This window comes from Chrysochloris asiatica, unplaced genomic scaffold (genome assembly GCF_000296735.1).
Source record: "Chrysochloris asiatica unplaced genomic scaffold, ChrAsi1.0 scaffold00020, whole genome shotgun sequence".
Lineage (NCBI taxonomy): Eukaryota > Metazoa > Chordata > Mammalia > Afrosoricida > Chrysochloridae > Chrysochloris > Chrysochloris asiatica.
This window is the reverse complement of record NW_006408538.1, coordinates 5239740-5262525: the sequence shown is the minus strand read 5'-3', so window position 1 is coordinate 5262525 and position 22786 is coordinate 5239740. Positions and strand designations below refer to the sequence as shown.

The window sequence follows — 22786 nt, the reverse complement described above, 5'->3', positions numbered from 1 at the left end:
AGATAAATTGATAGATTTATAACATGATAATTTAGTATTGATATGAAAGTAATACTTTTTTATTTTTAAAACCTTGCAGAAAATACTAAAAGTAAAAACAAACACTTGGTGAATAAAAGAAGGAAGCCTGAGGAAGATGAAAAAAAACTAAATATGAAAAAACTGCGAACTGACAATGTTTCTGATTTTTCTGAGAGCAGTGACTCAGAAAATTCAAATAAGAGAATAATAGATAATTCCTCAGAGCAAAAGTCAGAGAGTGAGTTGAAAAATAAAAACCCTTCAAAGATAAATGGAGAAGACGGGAAATCCCAGAATAATGAGAAGGCAGCAGAACAGACACTAACAGATAGCCAGTCTCCCTGGGATCAAATACAGGAAGATAAAAAACATGAAGAAGTAGAGAAGCTGAAGTCAGCTGACTCTCAGCTTCAAGAGAAAAAAATTACTCATTCGTCAGAACAGGCCACAATTTCTGATCATAGTCCTAATGATTTACTTCTTCAGGAATGCAATATAGAAAAGACGCCTGCAGTGGAATTATTAATACCAAAGGATAAGCTTGTATCCAGACCACCTACACCAAAATGTGTTCTAGATATTACAAATGACACTAATTCACAAAAGGTGGCACAGGAAAACTCAAGTACCTTTGGTCATCAGACACTTCTGAAAATGGATCCTAATGTTAGTGACTCAAAACTTTCTGTTGCAAATACAAAATACTTGGAAGCAACAAAACCAGATTCTGATCAGAACTGGGTCAGTGATGTTGTTAAAGTGGATTTAACCCAGCCAAATATGAATGCTTCTTCAGGACATGATCACCTGAATTTGGAAAAAGAGAAAAACCATTATGTCTCTTACAGTATGACTATCACAGAAGATAATAAGCTGCATAAGCGAAGTCCACCCCCTGAAACCATAAAATCTAAACTTAATCCTTCAGTAGATACTCCCAAGACAAAGTCCAATCCCTCACCTGAAGTTGTTAAATCCAAAATAACACATTCTCCTGATTCAGTAAAATCTAAGACTACTTACGTGACCAGCCAAGTTGCTGGTGAAAGAAGATTGACAAATAAGCTAGAGCACGAGTTATCAAGGTGCAGCTTTCATCCCGTTCCTGCTCGAGGCAGTACATTAGAAACTACAAAGAGCCCTCTTATCATTGATAAAAACGAACATTTCACAGTTTATAGAGATCCTGCACTTATTGGACCAGAAACAGGGGCTAATCATATTTCACCTTTCTTAAACCAGCATCCTTTTCCTCTTCATTCCTCATCCCATAGAACCTGTTTAAATCCCGGTACCCATCACCCTACCTTAACTCCTGCACCCCACTTACTGGCTGGATCATCCAGTCAAACTCCATTACCTACCATTAACACTCACCCTCTGACTAGTGGCCCACACCATTCTGTTCATCATCCTCATTTACTTCCTACTGTGTTACCCGGAGTGCCTACTGCTTCTTTACTTGGTGGCCATCCTCGCCTAGAGACTGCCCATGCCAGCAGCTTAAGTCACTTAGCCCTAGCACACCAGCAACAGCAGCAAATGTTACAGCACCAGTCACCTCATCTCCTCGGACAAGCACATCCGGCTTCATATAATCAACTTGGACTTTATCCAATTATTTGGCAGTATCCAAATGGAACACATGCATACTCAGGACTTGGTCTACCTTCTTCTAAATGGGTTCATCCAGAAAATGCGGTTAACACTGAAGCTTCTTTAAGAAGGGTAAGTTGCTTTGTTTGCCAGAAATCCATTTGTTACTAAGCACCAGCAAGTCAGTTCCAACTCATAGTGAGTCTGTATAGGGTTTCCAAGTAGCAGCTGGTTGGTTGGTTTAAACTGCCAACCGAGTGGATTCAAAGTCTAGTGTTGATCTTACAGTGCCATACCAGGAGACCAGATATCAGAATACATATCATTTATCAGGATATGCAAAGTGTTTTTTAACGTCCCACATACTTTTTTTTTTTTTTTTTTTAAGAACATTTGTTATTTTACAACATGTCTGAGGTTTCACATTCTATTTCAATTAAAGTGACACTTTTGATGATCTGTAACTTTGGAGCAGTAGAATCTAAAGTCTCAGAAAGGCCTTTTTATGAACCTAATCATTTTTTTATTGCTCCTGTTATTGGAGTCCTTGTGTGGCACTGTAGCGTAGTGGTTATGAATCGGGCTGCGAGCCTCAAGGTCAGCAGTTCGGAACTACCAGCTGTTCCGCGGGAGAAAGGTGAGGCTTTCTGCTCCCGTAAAGATTTACAGCCTCGGAAAACCCTGTGTAGGGTCACTATGAGTTGGAACCGACTCGACGGCACCTAACAACAACAACAATGTGCAAAGTAGGTTTGAACCACAAGGTCAGTGGTTTAAACTCACCCGTCCCTCCTTGAAAACACTATACAGGGTAACTATGGGTCAGCATTGAATTGGCGGCACATAACAACAGTAACATTATTAATAATTAAGGTATCTGTAGCTAGTTAATACAGGGACTTCTGATGTGGCGCCATAGTTTTATGCTTCAATATTATCACCAAATTTTCTTTTGTGAGTAAGGTAGCATATTTGTACGTACAAAATTAAGTTTGTTACAGCCTACATTTAATGGTCGTTTTGAAAACACCAATATTGATTACCTTAAAAATATGATCATCTGCCAACTATAAGATACATTGTTATGCTGAAAAGTTAATTATTTTTGCAAAAAAAAAAAAAAAAAACAGGACAAATTAATTTATTGATAGTTTCTATTCCTGCTTTGGAATGTTAGGAAATCTCATGAGCTAGGTTCTCTGTACAAGTAAGTACACAATAAATTAAATGTACTGACTTCACAATTTGTTTTTACCGCTGGCTGATTTTCTTATATGGAAAAATCTACATAACCATGTTACTTACTTATAAGATACATTATAAAAGATTATGTGCTTTATAAATATACTGCTGTAAAGGCCTACTTTAAATACTATGTTTAGCTTCCTCTTGTAACTGAAATCTGTGTTTTGTTTTCCTTCTCTTTTTGGTAGAACTCACCCAGTCCTTGGTTGCATCAACCCACTCCTGTGACCTCAGCAGATGGCATTGGGTTACTGAGTCACATTCCCGTCAGACCTTCAAGCGCAGAGCCTCATCGGCCTCTTAAAATTGCAGCTCATTCCAGTCCACCGCTGACAAAACCTTTAGTAGATCATCATAAAGAGTAAGTTCACCAATGCCTTCTGTGTCGTATTTTTTTTTGTTACTTTCCAAATAGGTAATTTTAAGTTATTAATTATTTTAAAACTAGATTTTGAAAAAAGTAATTTTCTATACTTCCTGATGCTGTAATAATGTAAAGTCGTGTTCTGCTTTCATAGTAGAGTGAGAATTGCCTAGAAACTAACTTGCATTATATAAGAAAAAGTGGTTACAAAACTCTTTCTATATTTTATTTGTAGTGACATGGAAAGAAAAGCTTTTATTGAACCATTACGATCTGTTGCCTCTACATCATCAAAAAGTGACCTGGATCCAAGTCGGTCGCAGCCTGGAAAAGAAGGTCTTTTGCATAGGCATTTTGTGGATCCATTATTGAATCAATTACAGAGGCCTTCCCAGGAGACTGGAGAGAGATTAAACAAGTATAAAGAGGAACACCGCCGAATTCTTCAAGAAAGTATTGATGTTGCTCCTTTTACAACTAAAATCAAGGGCATTGACGGTGAGAGAGATAATTACTCCAGAGTGGCAGCATCATCGTCTTCTAGCCCTAAAAGCCATGTCATCAAACAAGACAAAGATTTAGAACGTTCAGTATCAGATCTCTATAAAATGAAGCACTCAGTTCCTCAGAGTCTGCCCCAAAGTAACTATTTCACTACATTGTCTAATAGTGTAGTCAACGAACCACCAAGATCATACCCATCCAAAGAGGTTTCAAGTATTTACACAGAAAAGCAGAGTAGTAATAGTCTTTCAGCAGCCCCTAATCCTCAAACTCTGACTTCATTTATATCATCTCTTTCAAAGCCTCCACCTTTGATTAAACACCAAGCAGAAAGTGAAGGCTTAGTAAGTAAGATACCAGAACATCTTCCCCATCAAATTGCATCTCACTCAGTTACAACCTTCCGAAATGACAGTAGGAGTCCTACCCATTTAACAGTTTCTTCTACAAATGCACTCCGAAGTATGCCTGCTTTACATAGAGCACCAGTCTTTCACCCACCCATCCATCATAGTCTGGAAAGGAAGGAAAGCAGCTATAGTAACCTTTCCCCTCCCACTTTAACTCCAGTGATGCCAGTAAATGCTGGTGGGAAAGTCCAAGAATCACAAAAGCCTCCAACTCTAATACCTGAGCCTAAAGACTCACAGGCAAATTTTAAGAGTTCTGAACAGAGTTTGACAGAAATGTGGAAATCTAATAATAACCTCAGCAAAGAGAAAGCTGAATGGCATGTGGAAAAAAGCAGTGGGAAGTCACAGGCTGCTATGGCCTCTGTCATTGTTCGTCCACCTTCTAGTACAAAATATGAAAGCATGCCAGCAATGCAGTTACCTTCCAAAGATCGGCTTAGTGAAAGGTCTTCAGCTAAGGCAAATCAGACAGATTGCCTCAAATTAGTAGAAGCTGGGGAGACTGGAAGAACCGTTTTTCCGAGTATTAATTCAGACAGTGCTCCCCTAAAATCTGAAAAACTCTTTCAGTGTGTTTCACAGGGCAACGTTCCCAGTTCAGTCATGTCTGCTGTAAATATGATGTGTAATTCTAAAACAGATGTATTCACATCTGCTGTCACTGCCACTACTGGTTCCAGCTGGGGTGGTTCAGAAGTAATTTACTCTTTATCAAATACCGTTTTGGCGTCTACATCCTTAGAATGTACCTCCTCAAAAAGTGTCAGTCAGTCAGTGGTTCCAACTCAAGAATGCAAGGTCAGCACCACAGCTTCAGTTACACCAGCCAGTAGTAAGACAGTAAGCGCGGTTCAACCCAGCTCTGGGTTCTTAGGCACAACTGATTTTATCCACTTAAAAAAGCACAAGGCAGCCTTGGCCGCTGCTCAATATAAAAGTAGTAATGTTGGTGAGACTGAGTCTAATGCCGTGAAAAATCAGTCCTCTGCAGCCTCCCTTCCCTTGGAAAGCACTGTGGTCTGTAGTACAATAAACAAAGCAAACTCTGTAGGAAATGGGCAAGCATCCCAGACAAGTCAACCCAACTACCATACTAAACTGAAAAAGGCCTGGCTTACTAGACATTCAGAAGAAGATAAAAATACTAATAAAACAGAAAGTTCAGGGAACCCTGTATCAGAAATTATTAAGCCATGTTCTGTGAATTTAATAGCCTCTACATCTAATGATATACAAAATAGTGTGGATAGTAAGGTCATAGTTGAGAAGTATATGAAAGATGATAAGATCAGTAGAAGAAAAGCCAAAAGAACTTACGAATCTGGCTCTGAAAGTGGAGACTCTGATGAAAGTGAAAGCAAGTCAGAGCAAAGGACTAAAAGGCAGCCTAAGCCAACTTACAAAAAGAAGCAGAATGATTTGCAGAAGAGAAAAGGTGAAATAGAAGAAGATTTGAAACCCAATGGGGTTCTCAGCAGGAGTGCTAAGGAAAAAACGAAATTGAAGTTGCAGAACAACAATAATAGTGGTATGTATTTACTTTGTTTCAGTTCAGGTACAATGAGGCTGTCTTTTCTAAAAGTAATAGTGTGGTTCTTTCAAGTATGCATATAGGTATTTTCCCCCCATTATTTGTGTGCCATGAGTTAAATATATGTTCACTGACCTCATTCTTCATTCTCTATTTCGCATGGTGCCGTTGAGGAGAAATGAAAAGGCTTGCTTCTTCATTTTTAAAGGATTTGTAGAAATACTCTCTTTACCTAGCGCTCATTGCCAGAAGCTTAGTGCTTCCTATAGTATTCAGAATTTTGATCTTTCCTTGAGAACTGTCACATTGCTGTTACGGCTATCCACCAAAAGTAAATTCCTAATATTAGCTGAGATATATGCGTATAGGAAGATGTAACTGTAAAAGAAATCTCACTGACTTATACTTATTTTAAGTCATAATTTAAAAAGACTAGTGGAATTTTGTCACCTTTCTGTCATTTGTTAACAAAATTTGGCAGTTTTTGAAATTACCATCTATATCACTAGTAACGCTACTGTTTCAGACACTTCATAACAAGGGATAAATTTTTTAAAAGGGGTTGGTTGTGGTTTTAAGTGTCTTATTTCTGTATTTAAGAGTAAATTAACATAATTTAAAATTTCAAAACTGATATTTAGTTTTTCTTTTATGGCTGTGGCGACAGCAGGGCAAATTGTGTGATTTGTTGTTGTTAAGTACCATGGAGTCGGTTCCGACTCATAGTGACCTTTCATAGGGTTTCCAAGGCTGTAAATCTTTACGGGAACAGAAAGCCTCATCTTTCTCCCATGAAACGGCTGGTAGTTTCGAACTGCTGACCCTGACGTTAGCAGCCTGATTGATTCATAACTACTACGCTTCCAGAACTCCTTAAACTCACCCAGAATAGTCACTGTGTAATGTGTTTCTGTAGTTTTCCTCTAGAATCAGTATTTCTCAGTTTGCTTATTTTTTTGTTGGTATGTTGAACAATGCAGAAATCACTTTATAGTTTTTTTGCATCTGTGTATTTGTCCACATACAATAACTGAAATATCTGTGGCAATATGGATACTCAAGAAGTACTCTGACAATCACTTGGATGCTTGAAAGGCTGTTATTTATTGTGCCTTTTCACTGAATGGGATTTTCCCACTTGCCTGTGTGGAAAGCAAAGGCAAAGTGAAGGAGAGACAAACAGGAGGATGGAATCCTAGAAAAAGACAGTCAGAAAGTGACAGAACAAAGGAAAACCAGCTCAACTAGCCCGAGAGGCTGACAGAATGAAATACAAATGTAGCCAGAAGACAGAAAGAGAGGGATTGACAAGGAAAGGGATATTACCATTTATTTGAGTTTGAATGATATACAATGTGGCTTTTTTCTTTCTCATGTTCTCATCACTTCCCCAATGAGTTTATTTTAGAGGCTAATTGCAGTCAAAATTTGTTTTAACTTCTACCTCCATATAGCCTTTGCTTTGTTTTGTTGGCTATTCAGATACTTGAGTTAAATTTACAGAAAACAGAGACAGGAAAACCTTCCATCTTGTATCACTGAGAACTCTTGTGAAATTATATTTACAATACTTTCAATGATGTGTTCATATTTGTTTTCACTTTGGCATGGAATATACATGTTCACAAAAAAGAGTTCTCAGTTAAAGGCCAGGATCAGAACTGTCTTTCCCTAAATTGTTAATGCTTTTTAGTGAAATCTCTACTTGGTAACTAACATTTAGTTTCAAAGAATCTATTTTAAGTCTCATTTGTTTACAAATTGAAAATAATAAGTAACTATTAATGCCACCTATTAATAATAGGCAGCATTGACTTTCTTTTGTTATGCTCCATTTAGAAAGGCTTTTTTAAAAAGTTGGGTGTTCGTAAATCCACCACCTTCTAAATATGAGTGGATGATCTACTTCATGGATTAAATATGACCTGTTTTAGTTTAATGTTCAGTGGGATTGTCAAGTTGTTCTTGTTCAGTGCAATGCTGACTCATATCGACCCTATATAGGATTACCAAGGAGTAACTGGTTGTCATAGTCAAATCAGAAAGGAATGGATTAGGCCAGTACTTAAAGCGTGTGTAATATAATTACATATACTTTTATATATGCACAATTACATGTGCTATGCTAGCAATGTGTATATAATAGTGTGTCTTAGTAAAATCTAAAACTCAATACAATAATTTTGTTTTATTCACTCTTGGAATATTTTTATAACTGCTGCCTTTCATTATTGATAGGTTTTTTATGTTTCTTTATAACCTGAAATTTCCCTCTAAATTTAAATGTTTAAATTCAAGTTCCATGGTACATAAAATCAGTTGTTTAATTCTAATTTCAGTTTTATTTGTATTTTCCCCCCAGCAAATCTATTTTAAATTGATGGACTGTCAAATTAATGGTTATCATGTATTTCTCTGCATTTTTTTTTCCATGTTCTGTTGCTAGAGCAACTGTTTGTCAATTTGCTGATAGAGAACCAAAGTTGAAAAGGTTGTGAGGATATAAAAGAAACAAATATTCATTGAATTGTACATGTTTATTGTCCTTAGTCTCATATGTTAAGGTTTTAGATGTTTTTAATAGACTAACTATAGAAAAGAGAAGAATAACTTTTTATTTATTGTACATACTGTATAATACAGTTCTTAAGAGGTTGCTAACTGTAATTATGCATAGCCTACTCTAGAAACAGAAGTTACAGTATCAAGAATTGCTTTCAACTAGGCCTTCATATCTTTGTGCGGTTTTTTTGTTTGTTTTTAAAGAAAACCTTTTAAGTGCCTTTTTTTGTCACACAGAAATGAGATTTGTTGGAAAAGTCTGGTTCTTTATTATTGTTGTTGTTAAGTGCTGTTGGGTCGACTGTGACCCGTAGCAACCCCTGTATAGAGTTTCTGAGGAGTAGCTGGTGAGCTTGAACCACCGACCTTGCAGCTCAAATGGATTTGCAGTCTGGCGCATTAACCCACAGCTCCCCACCAGGATTCCAATTCTTTATTATAGTGTTCTTTAAATTGTTCACAATAGTATGGTAACCCATACTCTTTGGAGTTGTTCCATTCTTTGTAATTGAAAGCATGTTTGTTCAACATAGAAAGTGATTACAATGTAGTTTCTTCTAGTATAATTTTTTAAAGTAAATGGTTAAATGCAAGTATGTTTAAAAAAAAATCTGCAGTGTAGCATTTCTGTTCATTCTGACTTCCAAAAGCTCTGAGTTTTTCATATACTCTGTAGGGGAAATGTATACTATACAGTGAAAGAGGAAACATCAAGTGTTTTACGTAAGTCTTCTGGTAATAATTTCAGACCATAAATGTGTGTGTGTGTGTATTTATACGCATGCAGATTCATGCATGTGTGTTTCTCTAGTGGCTTAAGCCAGATGACTCCTTGACCTAAATTGGAGACCGAGTAACGTGTATTATTGTGGAAACCCAGGCAGCAGTATTAGAAGTACTTAATAATTGGTGCTGACTTTAAATTGCCACTCTATAGTTTAAACATAGTACTGCCTTTGTTGAGATGTGTGATCTTTCTGTAACTGTATTGTTTACACTGTCAACAGTAGGAATTCTAGAAAAGAGTATTCTGCTATTGACAAGGGATTTTTCCTAAACGTTTCTGTAAGAGATATATAATCTCAGGAGAATAATTATAGTCCTGCTTCACAAAATGGACTTGATAGAAAACACAAGGGTAGCAAATAGGAGTTTATACTTTAAACAGGAAAGAAGTGGAAAAAATGTAAATTTCATATGGTCTGATATTTAAATTTATACAGGCAATATGAATACAAAGCTATAAAGTAATTATAGTAAACTCTTGCTTTATTAACATTACTAGCTTTCATATGAATGTTTGATATTTTTCTTTAACAGGAAAAATATATCTTAGGTATAATTTTAAGGATCCCTCCTGCTCTATAGATGACTGAATGTGCCAATGTTTTTACAGTTGTTAAATGCAAGTTAGTAAATGTGATGGGGAAATCATGTAGACTGAAAATCAGACTTTTTTCCCCCTTGTACCTACTAGACTGTATAGTGATGAGTGTTTTCTTTCAGACCTTTTTGATGCCCCCCACCCCATTGTTGTTTTTTTAATTGTGCCAACAAAAACTATATCCATTTTTTTTTTTTTTTACTTTATCTTCCTTCAAATTATTTTACTGCTTTAAAGGGTATTGCTTCTATTGGTATCAAAAAGAGATAACAGTAAAAAGGGAGAGCTGTTAGGAAAAAATAACTTAGTACTTCTTAGCTCTTCTCCTAAATGTAGGTAAGTCGCCACTTGTCTAAATGATCCACGTTTGGAGAATCAGATTAAGTAAAGAATTAATATTTGGCCTTTAAGTTTGTTCTGTGGATCTTTGAAGAGCTTTGTCCTGCATAAACAAAATTTCTGAATATTAAGGCTATGTTTTGTTGTAAGGAGCTCTGCTGATAACAGTGCTTAAAACACTTGGCTGCTAACAGAAAGATCAGTGATTTGAACTAGCCCTCTCTGTAGAAGGAAGTTTTGGTAGCCTGTTTCTTTAGATTTCATAGTCTTAGAAATCCTGTTTGGCAGTTTTGCTCTGTTCTGTGGTGGTCGTTATGTGCCCTGGAGTCAGTCCCGATTCATAGCGGCCCTGTGTTGGGTTTCCAAAGAGCAGCTGGTGAGGTTGAACCACTGACTTTGCAGTTCATACGGCTTTGCAGTCTGATGCATTAACCCACAGCGCCAAGGCTATAAATCCTCGAAAGAGCAGAAAGGGTCCTCTTTTCTCCCGTGGAACTGCTGGTAGTTTCAAACTGCTGACTGTGAGATTAACAGCCTGCCTTATAATCACCACACTACCAGAGTGTGGCATAAATCTGAAATCACTCAACCACACTGGGTTTTTGTTGTTGTTGTTGTTGTTAAAGATTTACATAGTATAAATGTGAAGCATTATCGTGTTTTCTGTTAAAAATATTTCAGGTGTAAAGATTGTTGTTAAGTGCTGTCAAGTAGGTTCCAACCTGTAGCAACCCGATGTTGGGTGTCCAAGGAGCGGATGGTGAGCTTGAACTGCTTCAAACTGACTTTGCAGTCCAGTGCATCAACCCACAATGTCATACCAGGACCCTGTAAAGATTTGTTGTTGTTATGTGCCGTGGAGTCGGTTCTGACTCATAGCGACCCTGTACTGGGTTTACAAGGCTGTAAATCTTTATGGGAGCAGAAAGCCTTATCTTTCTCCCTCGGAACAGCTAGTAGTTTCGAACTGCTGACCTTGTGGTTCGCAGCCCAATTCGTAACCACTAAGCTAGCAGAGCTCCCTGTAAAGATTAGTCAACTGATTGTTCCATTTCCCGTTTACTGACCTCAGAGCCTGGTTCATTCTGAGGAGTAGTAGAATAGTAAGTAATTAGAAATGGTATTTTTGGAACTTTTAGTTGTTGGGAACCTAGAACTTGAAGATAATCTTTTTGAACTGAACTTTGTTTGAAGGATTATACATTTCTACAAATCATATTATTGCTAATACTTTCCTACTGATTTTACAGCTGGCATCCCTCGCTCAGTATTAAAAGATTGGCGTAAAGTCAAGAAACTGAAACAAACTGGGGAGTCCTTTTTACAGGATGACTCCTGCTGTGAGATAGGGCCAAATTTACAGAAGTGTCGAGAATGTAGACTCATTCGGAGTAAAAAAGGAGAAGAACCAACTCACTCACCAGTATTTTGTAGGTTTTACTACTTTAGACGGTAAGTGAAAATCCTTTATCAGAGTATATATCTAATGATCACTTCTTTATTGTTAAGTTGCTAACTAACAAATACTTATTTGCATTACTACCTTTTTTAAATTTACATTTGGCTCTCTTCTGAGATTTCTTTTTCCTTGTTTAGAAATTTTTTTTAATAGAAAATTATATCGCATAATAGTTTCATCTTTTTTGTTTTGTGTTTTAAATTTATGTTTCAGCCAAAGCAATGCAGCGTATACTTGTACATCTGAGCACTTGGTAATAATTTATAAATCTAGGTAAATCATCTGCTACTCAAGTATATTACATTGTAATTTCAATAAGTTTGTTAAAAATTTTTTTACACTTTTAGTGTAAAACAAGGATCTGTTGTTACAAGTGTCGTCAAGTTGGTTCTTACTCAGCAACGCTATACAGGGTTTCCAAGAAGCAGCTAGTGAACTTGAACAGCTGAATTTGCAGTTCACATCAACCTTGTAGTCTAGTACATTAACCCTCAGTGCCGCACCAGGACTCGTTAAGGAATGGTTAAAGTGTTCAGCTGCCAGCCAAAAGTCAGCAGTTTGAACCCACCAGCTACTCTGGGTGTTGACGTGACAGTCTGCTTCCATAAAAATTTATAGCCTTGGAAACCCTGTGGGGCATTTCTGTCCTTCTATGGGAAGGAAGCTCTGTAGTATAATCACTGGACTGTGAGCCAGAAGTCGGCAGTTTGAATCCCCCAGACACTCCACTGAAGAAAGATGCAAAGATTTATAGCCCAAGAAATCCTATACAGTGATGGTTGTTAAGTATAGTCAGAGCTGACTCGACTGTACATTAACAACAGTAGCATAATTGAAAAACACTGGACTGTGATCTTGGAAACTATAAACTTTAAAGAGGCCTTATGCAGCAGATTTGCCTAATGCAATATGTCGTTTGATTTCTTGACGCTGCTTCCATGAGTATTGATTATCGATCCAAGTAAAATGGAGTCTTTTACGATTTTAAATTTTTCTCCATTTATCATGAATTTTATTTATTGGTCCAGTTGTGAGGATCTTAACATGTTCTTTTTGATGATTAATGCCGTGCCATTCCTCTTCAATTTGTCGTTCGTGACATACTAAACCACATGATTGTCAGATCCAAAATGCCCAGTGTCAGTCCATCTCAACTTTCTAATGCCTAGGATCTTGATCTTTATGCAATCATTATATTTTGACAAATCCGATTTTCCTAGGTTCATACTTCTTACACTGTATGTTCTGATTATAAATGGATGTTTACAGCTGTTTCTCCTCATTTTGAGTTTATGCTCCACCAGCAAATGAAGGCCCCCAAAACTTAACTACATTTGTAACTGCATTCGTATTATCTCCTGTCATATTTTGAGTGCCTTCCAGCCTGAGGTGCTTGTCATCTTCATCGTTTCTCCAATGTTCCATTTTACCATACATGAGACCTTTCTCCAGGGACTGGTCCCTCCTGACAGTATGTCCGAAGTATGAAAGATGACGGTTCGCCATCCTGGCTTCCACACTATATCTGACAGTATTCTAGTGGTGGTCTTCATGTTTCAGTATTCTGGTGTAATCTTACAGTGCTCCACTGCTACTCATAAGGTGTTTTCAGTGGCTAAGCATTCAGAACTAGTCCACCTCTCCTTCCTCATCTCTCTTATTCTGGAAGATAAGCTGAAATCTGTCCACCAGAGGTGTACCCAGCTGTTTTTTAAATTAAAAGTAACGGTGACATAGCATCCAGCATTACAACAACATGCACGTAACAACAGTACAACAAACTGACAGATGAATGGTAGAAAACGTGCTTTTTAGACATATGCTGTGTGATGTCAGTGTTCATAAGAGTGAGGACAAGGCAATAATCCACAAGCTGTAAGAGAATAGCAATTCAGCGTTCCAGTTACTGTCCACTTATATGAATAGGTAACAGTGATTGACTCTGAAAAGCTAAGGGAAGGCACACTGCCTCCTAATAAATTATTGGGAATTTCATTCTTCTAAATAATTTCGTTAGTTATTATTATGAATAATGATAAAGGTAGTGGTCTTCAGCTTTTCTTTTTTTTTTTTAAATCCTCCCAGTGAAAATCTTGACTATTTAGAGCATTTACAGCTGTAGGGTTTGATTTAGGTTACGTAGATAAAGATCGATGACTTTGCTCTGGGCAACATTTGACTACCATGTTGTTAAAATACATGGACATAGTTTTCATTTGTATAGAGTTAAGAAACCAAGTATATACAATATTGGAAATCTTACATTTTGAAATTAAAATTGGTACTATTTATTGCCATTTCCTTAACACTAAAAGAATCATTTAAATTTATGAGCAAAACAGGATCAGTAATGCATTGTTTACAAAACAATGACCTATTTTCCTTGTAAACTATATATTTATGATTTAAAAATCATGTCTTATGTTTTCTTAATATTTTATTATATAATATTATATCTTAATATTTCAGATTGTCATTTAGTAAAAATGGAGTGGTTAGAATAGATGGTTTCTCCTCACCTGACCAATATGATGATGAATCTATCAGTTTATGGACACATGAAAATTATGAAGATGATGAATTAGATGTAGAAACTTCTAAATACATATTGGATGTCATAGGTGATAAGTTCTGCCAGCTAGTAACATCTGAGAAGACGGCTTTATCCTGGGTAAAAAAGGATGGTAAGTAAGTTAAATTCCTTCTCTTTTGCGGCTACAAATGTCATTTTAAGTATTTTTCTTTTCTGTTTAATCTGTGAGAAGTCTTTTACCTTCCATAATCTTCTTAGAAATGCTTCATAAAACTTCACAAATACACCTATGTCGCGTATATTTGCAATTGAATTTGAGTTGAATAATTTAACAATTCATAGTAGCATTTTGCTATTTTTGCCATTCCTATTATATTGAAGCATGCTGGTTGTGTAGTGGGTTTACATGTTTGGCTGCTAACTACAAGGTCAGTTCAAGTCTACCAGCCGCTTCGTGGGAAAAAGATGAGGCTTTCAGCTCATGTAAAAATTTACAGCCTCAGAAGCACTACATAGGGTGATTATGAGTTGTAACAGACAAATACATTAAATTCTGTGATAAAAACCGCGATCGTTACAATTAAGTTTTAAGTCTGGTGTGGTTTGTCACTGTTATTAGAGGTAGGTAGGTTTGTGTTTGAATCTCAGTCTCATTCTTTTTTAACTATGTGAACTTTAGAAAATAACTTAGGCATCCCAGTTTTGAAAAGCAAAAACTGCCTCATATATAAAAGTGTGTTTAGAAAATAATTTTGTTAGCTTATATAAAGCATCCAGCACATCATCTAAATGTACTCTCTAGACAGGTTGTACTTCACCTAAGTTAATGATTCTGAATTATTGGTGACTTTGCTGCACCCCTCCTTCCCCCCTCCAAACTCTTACCCTAGGATCAAAAGTTGGCTGTGACTGGAAATATCTTTGCTTATCTTTATGTGGGCAGGGTAGAGCAGGGTTTGGTGGGGATTGGGATTTAGGTGCTAGTAAACTTCCTACAATGAACAGGGTAGAATTTCATACCAAAGCACAAAATGTCACAACTGCCACGGGTGAGAGTCTGTCTTACATAAAAACCATTTGTTTTATTTTTCACCTGTGATTATTTGAAAGTAACCTGAAGAAGTCTTAACATTGATCTTTAGTTACTATAGCCTTCAAAGTTCTTGTGTTTGCCATTAAATTTTGGGTTTGCTGTATTACACAACCCTAAATGTCTAGAAAATAGAGTGCTTCTCTGTAAGTTTTAGTTTTTTCTTTCTTTCAGCCAAAATTGCCTGGAAACGAGCTGTGAGAGGAGTCCGGGAGATGTGTGACGCCTGTGAAGCAACACTGTTTAACATTCATTGGGTTTGCCAAAAATGTGGATTTGTGGTTTGCTTAGATTGTTACAAGGCAAAGGAAAGGAAGAGTTCTAGAGGTCAGTTTATAACTTTATATAATTTTTACGTAGTATTCATTCTAATCTTAAGGATTACTGATCTGAAAAATTGATGCGCCCTTTATTTTTAACTTTAGTTATGAATATTATGGAAGTATCTCGATGGCCGGATTTTATAGAATAAAACTGCACCATGCCTAACTAGTCTATTTCAGGGAGATGATTTCCTAATGTAGCCCAAATTTAGGTATAAGCCTTTCTGCTTTTAGGTTCAAATATGCAAGAGAGTAAAGCCCATTGTTTTGTTGTCAATGTTGTTAGGCACCGTTGAGTTGGTTCTGGCTCATAACTACCCTATATAGTGTTTTCAAGGAGTGTCTAGTATGTTAGAACTACCTACCATGCAGTTTGCAGTCCAGTGCTTATCCTGCAGCTACACACCAGGATTCTTTTAGATCCTATTAATTCATTGAGATTCCTGATTTCCTTTTTTCAGTTTCTGTGGAAATTGGGATGGGTACATGGAGAGGGGCAGAGAAAGCTCATATTCACAGAATTTGCTGAGTATAATTTCAAACTGTTTCACTAGTTATTTGAAAAGCTATCATTTTGAAAGATCTGTTTTGAGAAACTGAATGCTACGAAATAACTTGATGGTGATGACCCAACTCTCTCCATTGAATACTGATAATGGGTGTAGTTTGTATGTTTATTACCATGAAACAACAGTTACAGATTTTTTTTTGTTGTTGTTAGGGTGATATTAATTGAGTATGTTATATTCATAATGTAACTAGCCTGTCATCAAAGTTGTAGAGAATGTGAGGTCAGGGAAGTCATTATTGTTACACCTCCAGGTTTGGGGTCTTATTTGAATACAAAATTAGCAGCTATTTAGTAGCTATAGAATAGCATTTCTCATGCATCAAGAGTGTTACATGTCTGAGTCTTAGAAACTAATTTGGTAAATGAGTTAGTAGCAGCCTCAGACTTGTTGATATACTCTATTGTTGTTAAGTGCTGTGGAGTCAGTTCTGACCAATAGCCACCCTGTACAGGGTTTCCTAGGCTGTAAATCTTTCAGGAGCAGAAAGCCTCATCTTTCTCCCGCGGAACGGCTGGTAGTTTTGAATTGGTGGCCCTGACGTTCGCAGGGTGATTGATTCGTAACCACTACGCTACCAGAGCCCTTTTAGGATCACACAAAAGCCTTGGTTGACACAGAAAATCAGGAAGAAATTGGCTGTACAGAAACTGGAATATAATGGTAAAACTTGAAGTAGTCAATGATTCACATCCATTGAAGATGCAGTCATGAAATCAAATAATGTTTTGCATTGGACAAATATACTGCAAAAGACCTCTTAAAAGTATTAAGCATATATATCACATTGAGGGCTAAGATGCACCTTAGACAGAAAACGAATTAATGAATTTAAAATGTGGTATTTACAAAGAATAATGAGTATCATGTGAAGGTACAGATGAGCACTTAACAGTAATCATTCTTAAAGGAAATACTTCCACAGTGCTCCATAGAAATGAGAATGGTAAGACTCCAGGACATCCTATTTGGTAAAGTTAGAAGATCTTTGAAAATGAAAGAAACCCACATCAAGATGAATTAAACGTACCAAAGTCCACGACTCAAACCAATAATCACGAAAATGTACAGGCAACGTTTCCCTCTATTTATACATAGATTACTTTGAGAATGGTAAAATAAAAGTGGTTATTTTCTAAAAGTATCGTTCTATCTAGTTTGAATCATTGTTTATGTAAAATTTACTGTAGTTTCTCACTTTATTTTGTTAATTACCAAATATTTGGAAACTACCACTGACATTTAATATAATTATTAGGCTGTTGATAAGCAAACTGTCAATTTTGTAATGATAAAACCATGGCTGATATAAAAATAGCTATGTTAATCTTACAGATAAAGAGCTGTATGCTTGGATGAAGTGTGTGAAGGGACAGACTCACGATCACAAACATTTAATGCCGACCCAGATTATACCTGGCTCTGGTAAGTATAAGCATATATTATTTAGATTTTTTGGTTGTACCAGGCTAAGTTATCTGTCATAAAGCTTAGAAGATAAACCAAGGCAGAAGTGAAGAAAACTATGAGGGAATCATTGTGTAAGGGGATAATTAGAATGCAATATAATATAAATCCTTAGTGGATTTATAATAAAATGTTCTAAGTTTGTTGAGTGCACTTAAGTTTTAATAATAGAATTGAGAGAGAACAGGCTCATAGAGTATATGAATTTGGTTAAATAATAAAACCTGATATAAGTAATATGTTTAAGATTTGAAAAAAATGAAATGGCACAAGAAAACCTCCATTATTTCTTATTATACAACAGAGACAAAATTTTTATAATCTTAAAAATTAGTAATTTTTTTTTAATTAACTGCCATTTTACTTTGTAGTTTTGACAGATCTTTTAGATGCAATGCACATTCTTAGAGAAAAATTTGGTATCAAATCCCATTGTCATTGTACTAATAAGCAGAATATACAAGTTGGAAATTTCCCTACAATGAATGGTGTGACTCAGGTGAGTTAAAAAATAAACCTTAATCAAATAAAAGGTATGGTTAAATTAACAGACTTTGATATTTGAAATGTAAGACTTGTGTTTTATGAATTATATTGAAGTGTTACTGCATAAGAATTTGTGATGATTTCTTTTAACTGGAAAATATAAGAGCTAATATTGAAAAAAATTAACTTGTTCTAATCATTGTAGGTTTTGCAGAATGTTCTTAATCACAGTAATAAAATTTCTCTGTGCATGCCTGAGTCTCAGCTGCAATGTTCCCCTCAGAAGTCTGAGACTAATGGCAGCAGCAGCCCTGGAAGTGACCTGAGCACAGACAGCAAGTTAACTCCTCCAGAATCTCAGTCACCGCTGCACTGGTTAGCAGATCTTGCAGAGCAAAAAGCCAGAGAGGAAAAAAAAGGTAAATGTAATTCATATTCTGTGTACTGGTAACTTAAAACAATTGACTTTTTCCTTGATGCCTCGTGGTTTAGGTTCAAAACATTTGTCTTCTCCCAATAGGTACTCTGTGCCTACCTGTGATTGCATCACAATTAGTTACTGAATCATGGTGGATGAGCATTCATTAAAGCCACCATGGCAATATATATGTAACTTAAATATGCTGTCTGCCTGTCTTAGCTGTAGCGTTTTTCATTTGTGACAGGTACAAACTCAGCTACATGTCTAAGATGTTTAGGAATGCCTTTTCGTATTCAAACTGTTTGACTCCGTTTCGAAGGATCTAATTGCATCCTTTGCTGTGTGTTCAGGTGAATAAATCATTAGTGCTACGGTTTTTTACCTCCCACTATAAGGGTAAGGAGCTCTGGTAGCATAATGATTACGAATCAGACTGCTAACCTGAAGGACAGCAGTTCGAAACTACCAGCTGTTCCTCATCCGAGGCTTTCTGCTCTGGTAAAGACTGAAACCTCAGAAACCCTGTCTCAGGACCATTATGATGCAGAACTGACTCCATGGGACTTACCAACATAAAATGCAGGGTACCGGTTTTGCTTGCAAAGTTTAGCATCATAGTTAAAACGGTGTGGAATGTTTTATTTCAGAAAACAAAGAGTGTACTCGTGAAAAGGAGACTAAAGAAGAACAAGAGCAGGACAACCCTGATTCTCCGAACTGCAGAACATCACCTCATGTGTCCCAGAATAATGAACAAGGCTCAACACTACGGGATTTGTTGACCACAACAGCTGGCAAGCTACGAGTGGGCTCTACAGATGCTGGCATTGCCTTTGCACCAGTGTATTCAATGGGAGCCCCAGTAAGTGTGAGGCTTTATTTAATACAGGCCTTAAATTGGTTGCATGACTGTTGGCTGTGAAATAATAAATAGCTAGCTGCACATGAAATTAAATGTACCAGATTAGTAGGCATGTTCACAGTTGTATTATAACTTCTCTTAACTTAAAAATAGGAGCTTTTAAAATCACATTTTCCAAGTAAAACAAGATTGGTGTAAAAAGGGGTTTCTGGAAAGCAGTAAGATATTGCCCTTCATAATTTGAAAACCATAAATCTAAAGGAAAAAAAATACATTCAGAAATGAATGTTTTATGTTTCTTAAGATATTTAGAAATCAAATTTTTGTTGGAAGAAAACAAAAAGAATTTCAAGAATTACGTAGATAAATACAAATTTAAAAGCATTTAAAACACGGGCAGTTCCCCATCCAGCCTCTCTTTCATAGGCCTAAGTTGGAAAGATACGAAGTCCTCACCCCTGTGTTCTGCAGGTCCGCCTTTCCCCTGGAGAGCAAACACCAAACTCATGGTATTCATACATCAGAAACCATGTAGTCTCTGGGAATCCATTTCTGTTAATATAATTGTATATGCTTAGACACAGGAATGTTGTGTCATTGGTTGTTTGCAGTTTGGGTAGTAAATAAAATTTAACATCTATAAAAAATAATAGTAAGTCTTGTAGAAAACTGTACATTATTTTAGACAATTCTTTTTCCTTATAGAGTAGCAAAAGTGGAAGGAGTATGCCAAACATTCTTGATGACATAATTGCTTCAGTTGTTGAAAACAAAATTCCACCAAATAAAGCCTCCAAGATAAATGTAAAATCAGAGCTTAAAGAAGAGTATAAAGAAAGCAAAAAATCTGCCATGAATGAAAACAAATTGTATAGTGAAATACCACATTCTTGGATCTGTGAGAAGCAAATACTATGGCTTAAGGATTATAAGAATAGTAATAATTGGAAGCTTTTCAAAGAATGCTGGAAACAAGGACAGGTGAGTAAACTGCTTGTTTACAGTTTTAATGGGAATGAAACTGGATGAATATGCAAAATTATTCCTACTGTGGGATTAAAACCAGAATAAAGAAATAATACTTTAGCATATTCGGGGGGAAAGACATCAGAAATGTCAACAAGGTTAGGTCACCAAAATGTTTGCTTCTGAATTCTTATTTCTTAACCAGAGTTCCATGAATTAACAGAGAAGTTGTGATTAGTTGATGTTATTATATATTTATCAGTGAGAAGATATTTAAAGAAGTCCTTCTCTGAAATGTGTATCGTATTAGTAGCTTCATGTCTTCTACTAAAACGTTAATACTAGAAACATTTTTCTTTTACACATTTGTGCTTTTGCTGGTTTATAGAACATTCATTGCAAGTCCAGTCATAAAATCTTGAGTAACAAACTCCTCCATTATTGAATTCTGCTCTAATTTATTTTCTGTTTGACAGAGGTTTTAATGTGTATATACGTTTCAGTTATATGTTTATCAATTTGCCATATTAATGCAAAGGTGAACAACTTTAAGAATTTGCATAATTTAGTATGTTTATTATATGTCTTATTTTCTGGAAAGCATAGCTTTAATTTTATTATGTCTTTGAACACTTACTTAGCATCAAATGAGATGTAGTCTTCGTGGTAGGCTTGATATTAAAAGTTATTTCAAATCATTTTAGTCCAGTGTTACTAATATTTCTTGGCAGCTTGTTGTTTTGACCACAAGTTAGTTCTGACTCATAGTGACCCTGTATAGATCTTCCAAGGAGTAACTGATGGGTTAGAATTGCTGACCATGAGGTTATCAGTCCATTGCTTATCCTACAGTGCCACACCAGGGCTCTATTTGGTCACTAGTTTATTTGAACGTCTGAAGAAAGTTTAATCCCTCTCTCCCTAGAATAAATACTTAACCTGTGTAGTGCATATACACAAAACTCTTTGCATGTACCTTTTTGATGAGGCTTCATAAATTTTCTTGAAACCCAGAGGTCATCTTTGGTCTACAATTTTTAGAACATTTAGTTTTGTGTGGACTTGAGTTGTAACACATAAATATTTTCATAACTATTCAGCGTCTAAAGTCCTTTGGTCAAGTTGCTGCCGCGAACAGAAAGAAACTCTGGGAATGCGTGTACTGTTTCAAATTACCTATTGTGAATTGATACCTTACATGAAATTTTGCTAAGGAGCTAAGCTGGAGATATTCAAGTGCATCAGGTGTTTGTTGTTGTTGTTAATTGCCTTCAAGTTGGTTCTGATTCGTAATTACCCTATATAGGGTTTCCGAGAAGTACCTGGCATGTTAGAACTGCCTACATTGTGATAAGCAGACCAGTTCATCATGCAATGCCACACCAGGATTGGAGGAACTGTAATATTTGCATTGGCGGGAGAGTACTAAGGAAAGGAGGTAGTCAGAATAAGATTATGAAGAGTCCAACTATGCTAAAGAGTTTGAACTTTATCTTGTAGGTCTTAGGTTTAATTGAGGAATCTAACTAATCTGATTGGCTTTTTAATATAATTGACAGCAGAGTTGATTGGACGTTAAATTAGAAGGGAATAATAATTGGGAGACTGTTGTGCGTTAATGCGCTGGATTGTAGAGTTTGTTTGAACCGCAAGGTCAGTGATTCAGTCTCACCAGCTGCTCCTTGGAAACCCTGTACAGGGTCGCTATGAGTCAGAACCAACTTGATGGTACTTCACAACAGCAACAACTTAAAGAAATCTTTTAAGTATTTCAGTAAGATGGTGATGGTAGCCTAAAAATTTTGCTTTCAGTTTAAGTTTTGTTATCTCAAGTTATTATCATAAGAAAAGATGTTGTGGGCTATGTATAGTCAGATTACTAGACAGGCATAATTGTTGTTAAATGCCGTTGAGTTGATTCTGACCCATAGCAACTCTGTATAGGGTGTCAGAGGAGCAGCTGGTGAGCTTGAACCGCCAACCTTGCAGTTCACAGTGACTTTGCAGTCCAGCACATTAACCCACAGAGACTATAGGAATTTATATGTGATTTGTAATTTGTGAATTGCCAACAATAATTATTTCTCTAATAGCTGGACCTGTTTTAATACTGTTGTTGAGTGCCATCAAGTCGGTTCCAACCCATAGCGACCAACCTTCCTTGCGGTTCAAACGGATTTACAGTCTGGCACATTAACCCACAGCGCCACACTAGGACTCCAGTTTTAATACTAGATCTGTTTTAATACTAACAATTATATTAGTCCTTGGAATGTTTTAAACAAGTAATTAACCAGACCTGTTGTCTGTTGTTGTTGTTAAGTAACATTAAGTTGCTACAGACCCATAGCAATCCTGTATAGGGTTTCCAAGGAACAGCTGATGAGCTTGAACCACTGACCTTACAGTTCAAACGACTTTGCAGTCTGACGCATTAGCCCACAGCCTAACACCGGGACTCCTATTCTACTGTTATGGGTCCCAAATTTTAATTTTACTACAAAGTTTAAATAGTATCTAACAAGTATCATCGTTTGCAAAAGACTTTTTTTTTTTAAGTCACAGTTTTCACTTCTCTATTCCAGCCTTTGTGTTTAGAGTAAAGAATTTTTTTAAAAAATAAAAGAACCAGAATACTACTACATCAGATT

The 22786-nt window shown here is 36.3% G+C and overlaps 1 protein-coding gene across 2 annotated transcripts in view; it reads left to right on the top strand.

The window, feature by feature from the left end:
- JMJD1C (jumonji domain containing 1C) overlaps positions 1-22786 on the top strand; it is a 247399-nt gene that overhangs the window by 196298 nt on the left and 28315 nt on the right. For both annotated transcript variants that reach the window (XM_006835811.1, XM_006835812.1), the window contains 11 exons: positions 80-1749; positions 3051-3223; positions 3462-5668; positions 11210-11411; positions 13888-14102; positions 15216-15368; positions 17269-17358; positions 17772-17899; positions 18092-18305; positions 18955-19169; positions 19875-20150. In XM_006835811.1, coding sequence (XP_006835874.1) covers positions 80-1749; positions 3051-3223; positions 3462-5668; positions 11210-11411; positions 13888-14102; positions 15216-15368; positions 17269-17358; positions 17772-17899; positions 18092-18305; positions 18955-19169; positions 19875-20150 — 5543 coding nt within the window. The remainder of the gene's footprint in view (positions 1-79; positions 1750-3050; positions 3224-3461; positions 5669-11209; positions 11412-13887; positions 14103-15215; positions 15369-17268; positions 17359-17771; positions 17900-18091; positions 18306-18954; positions 19170-19874; positions 20151-22786) is intronic.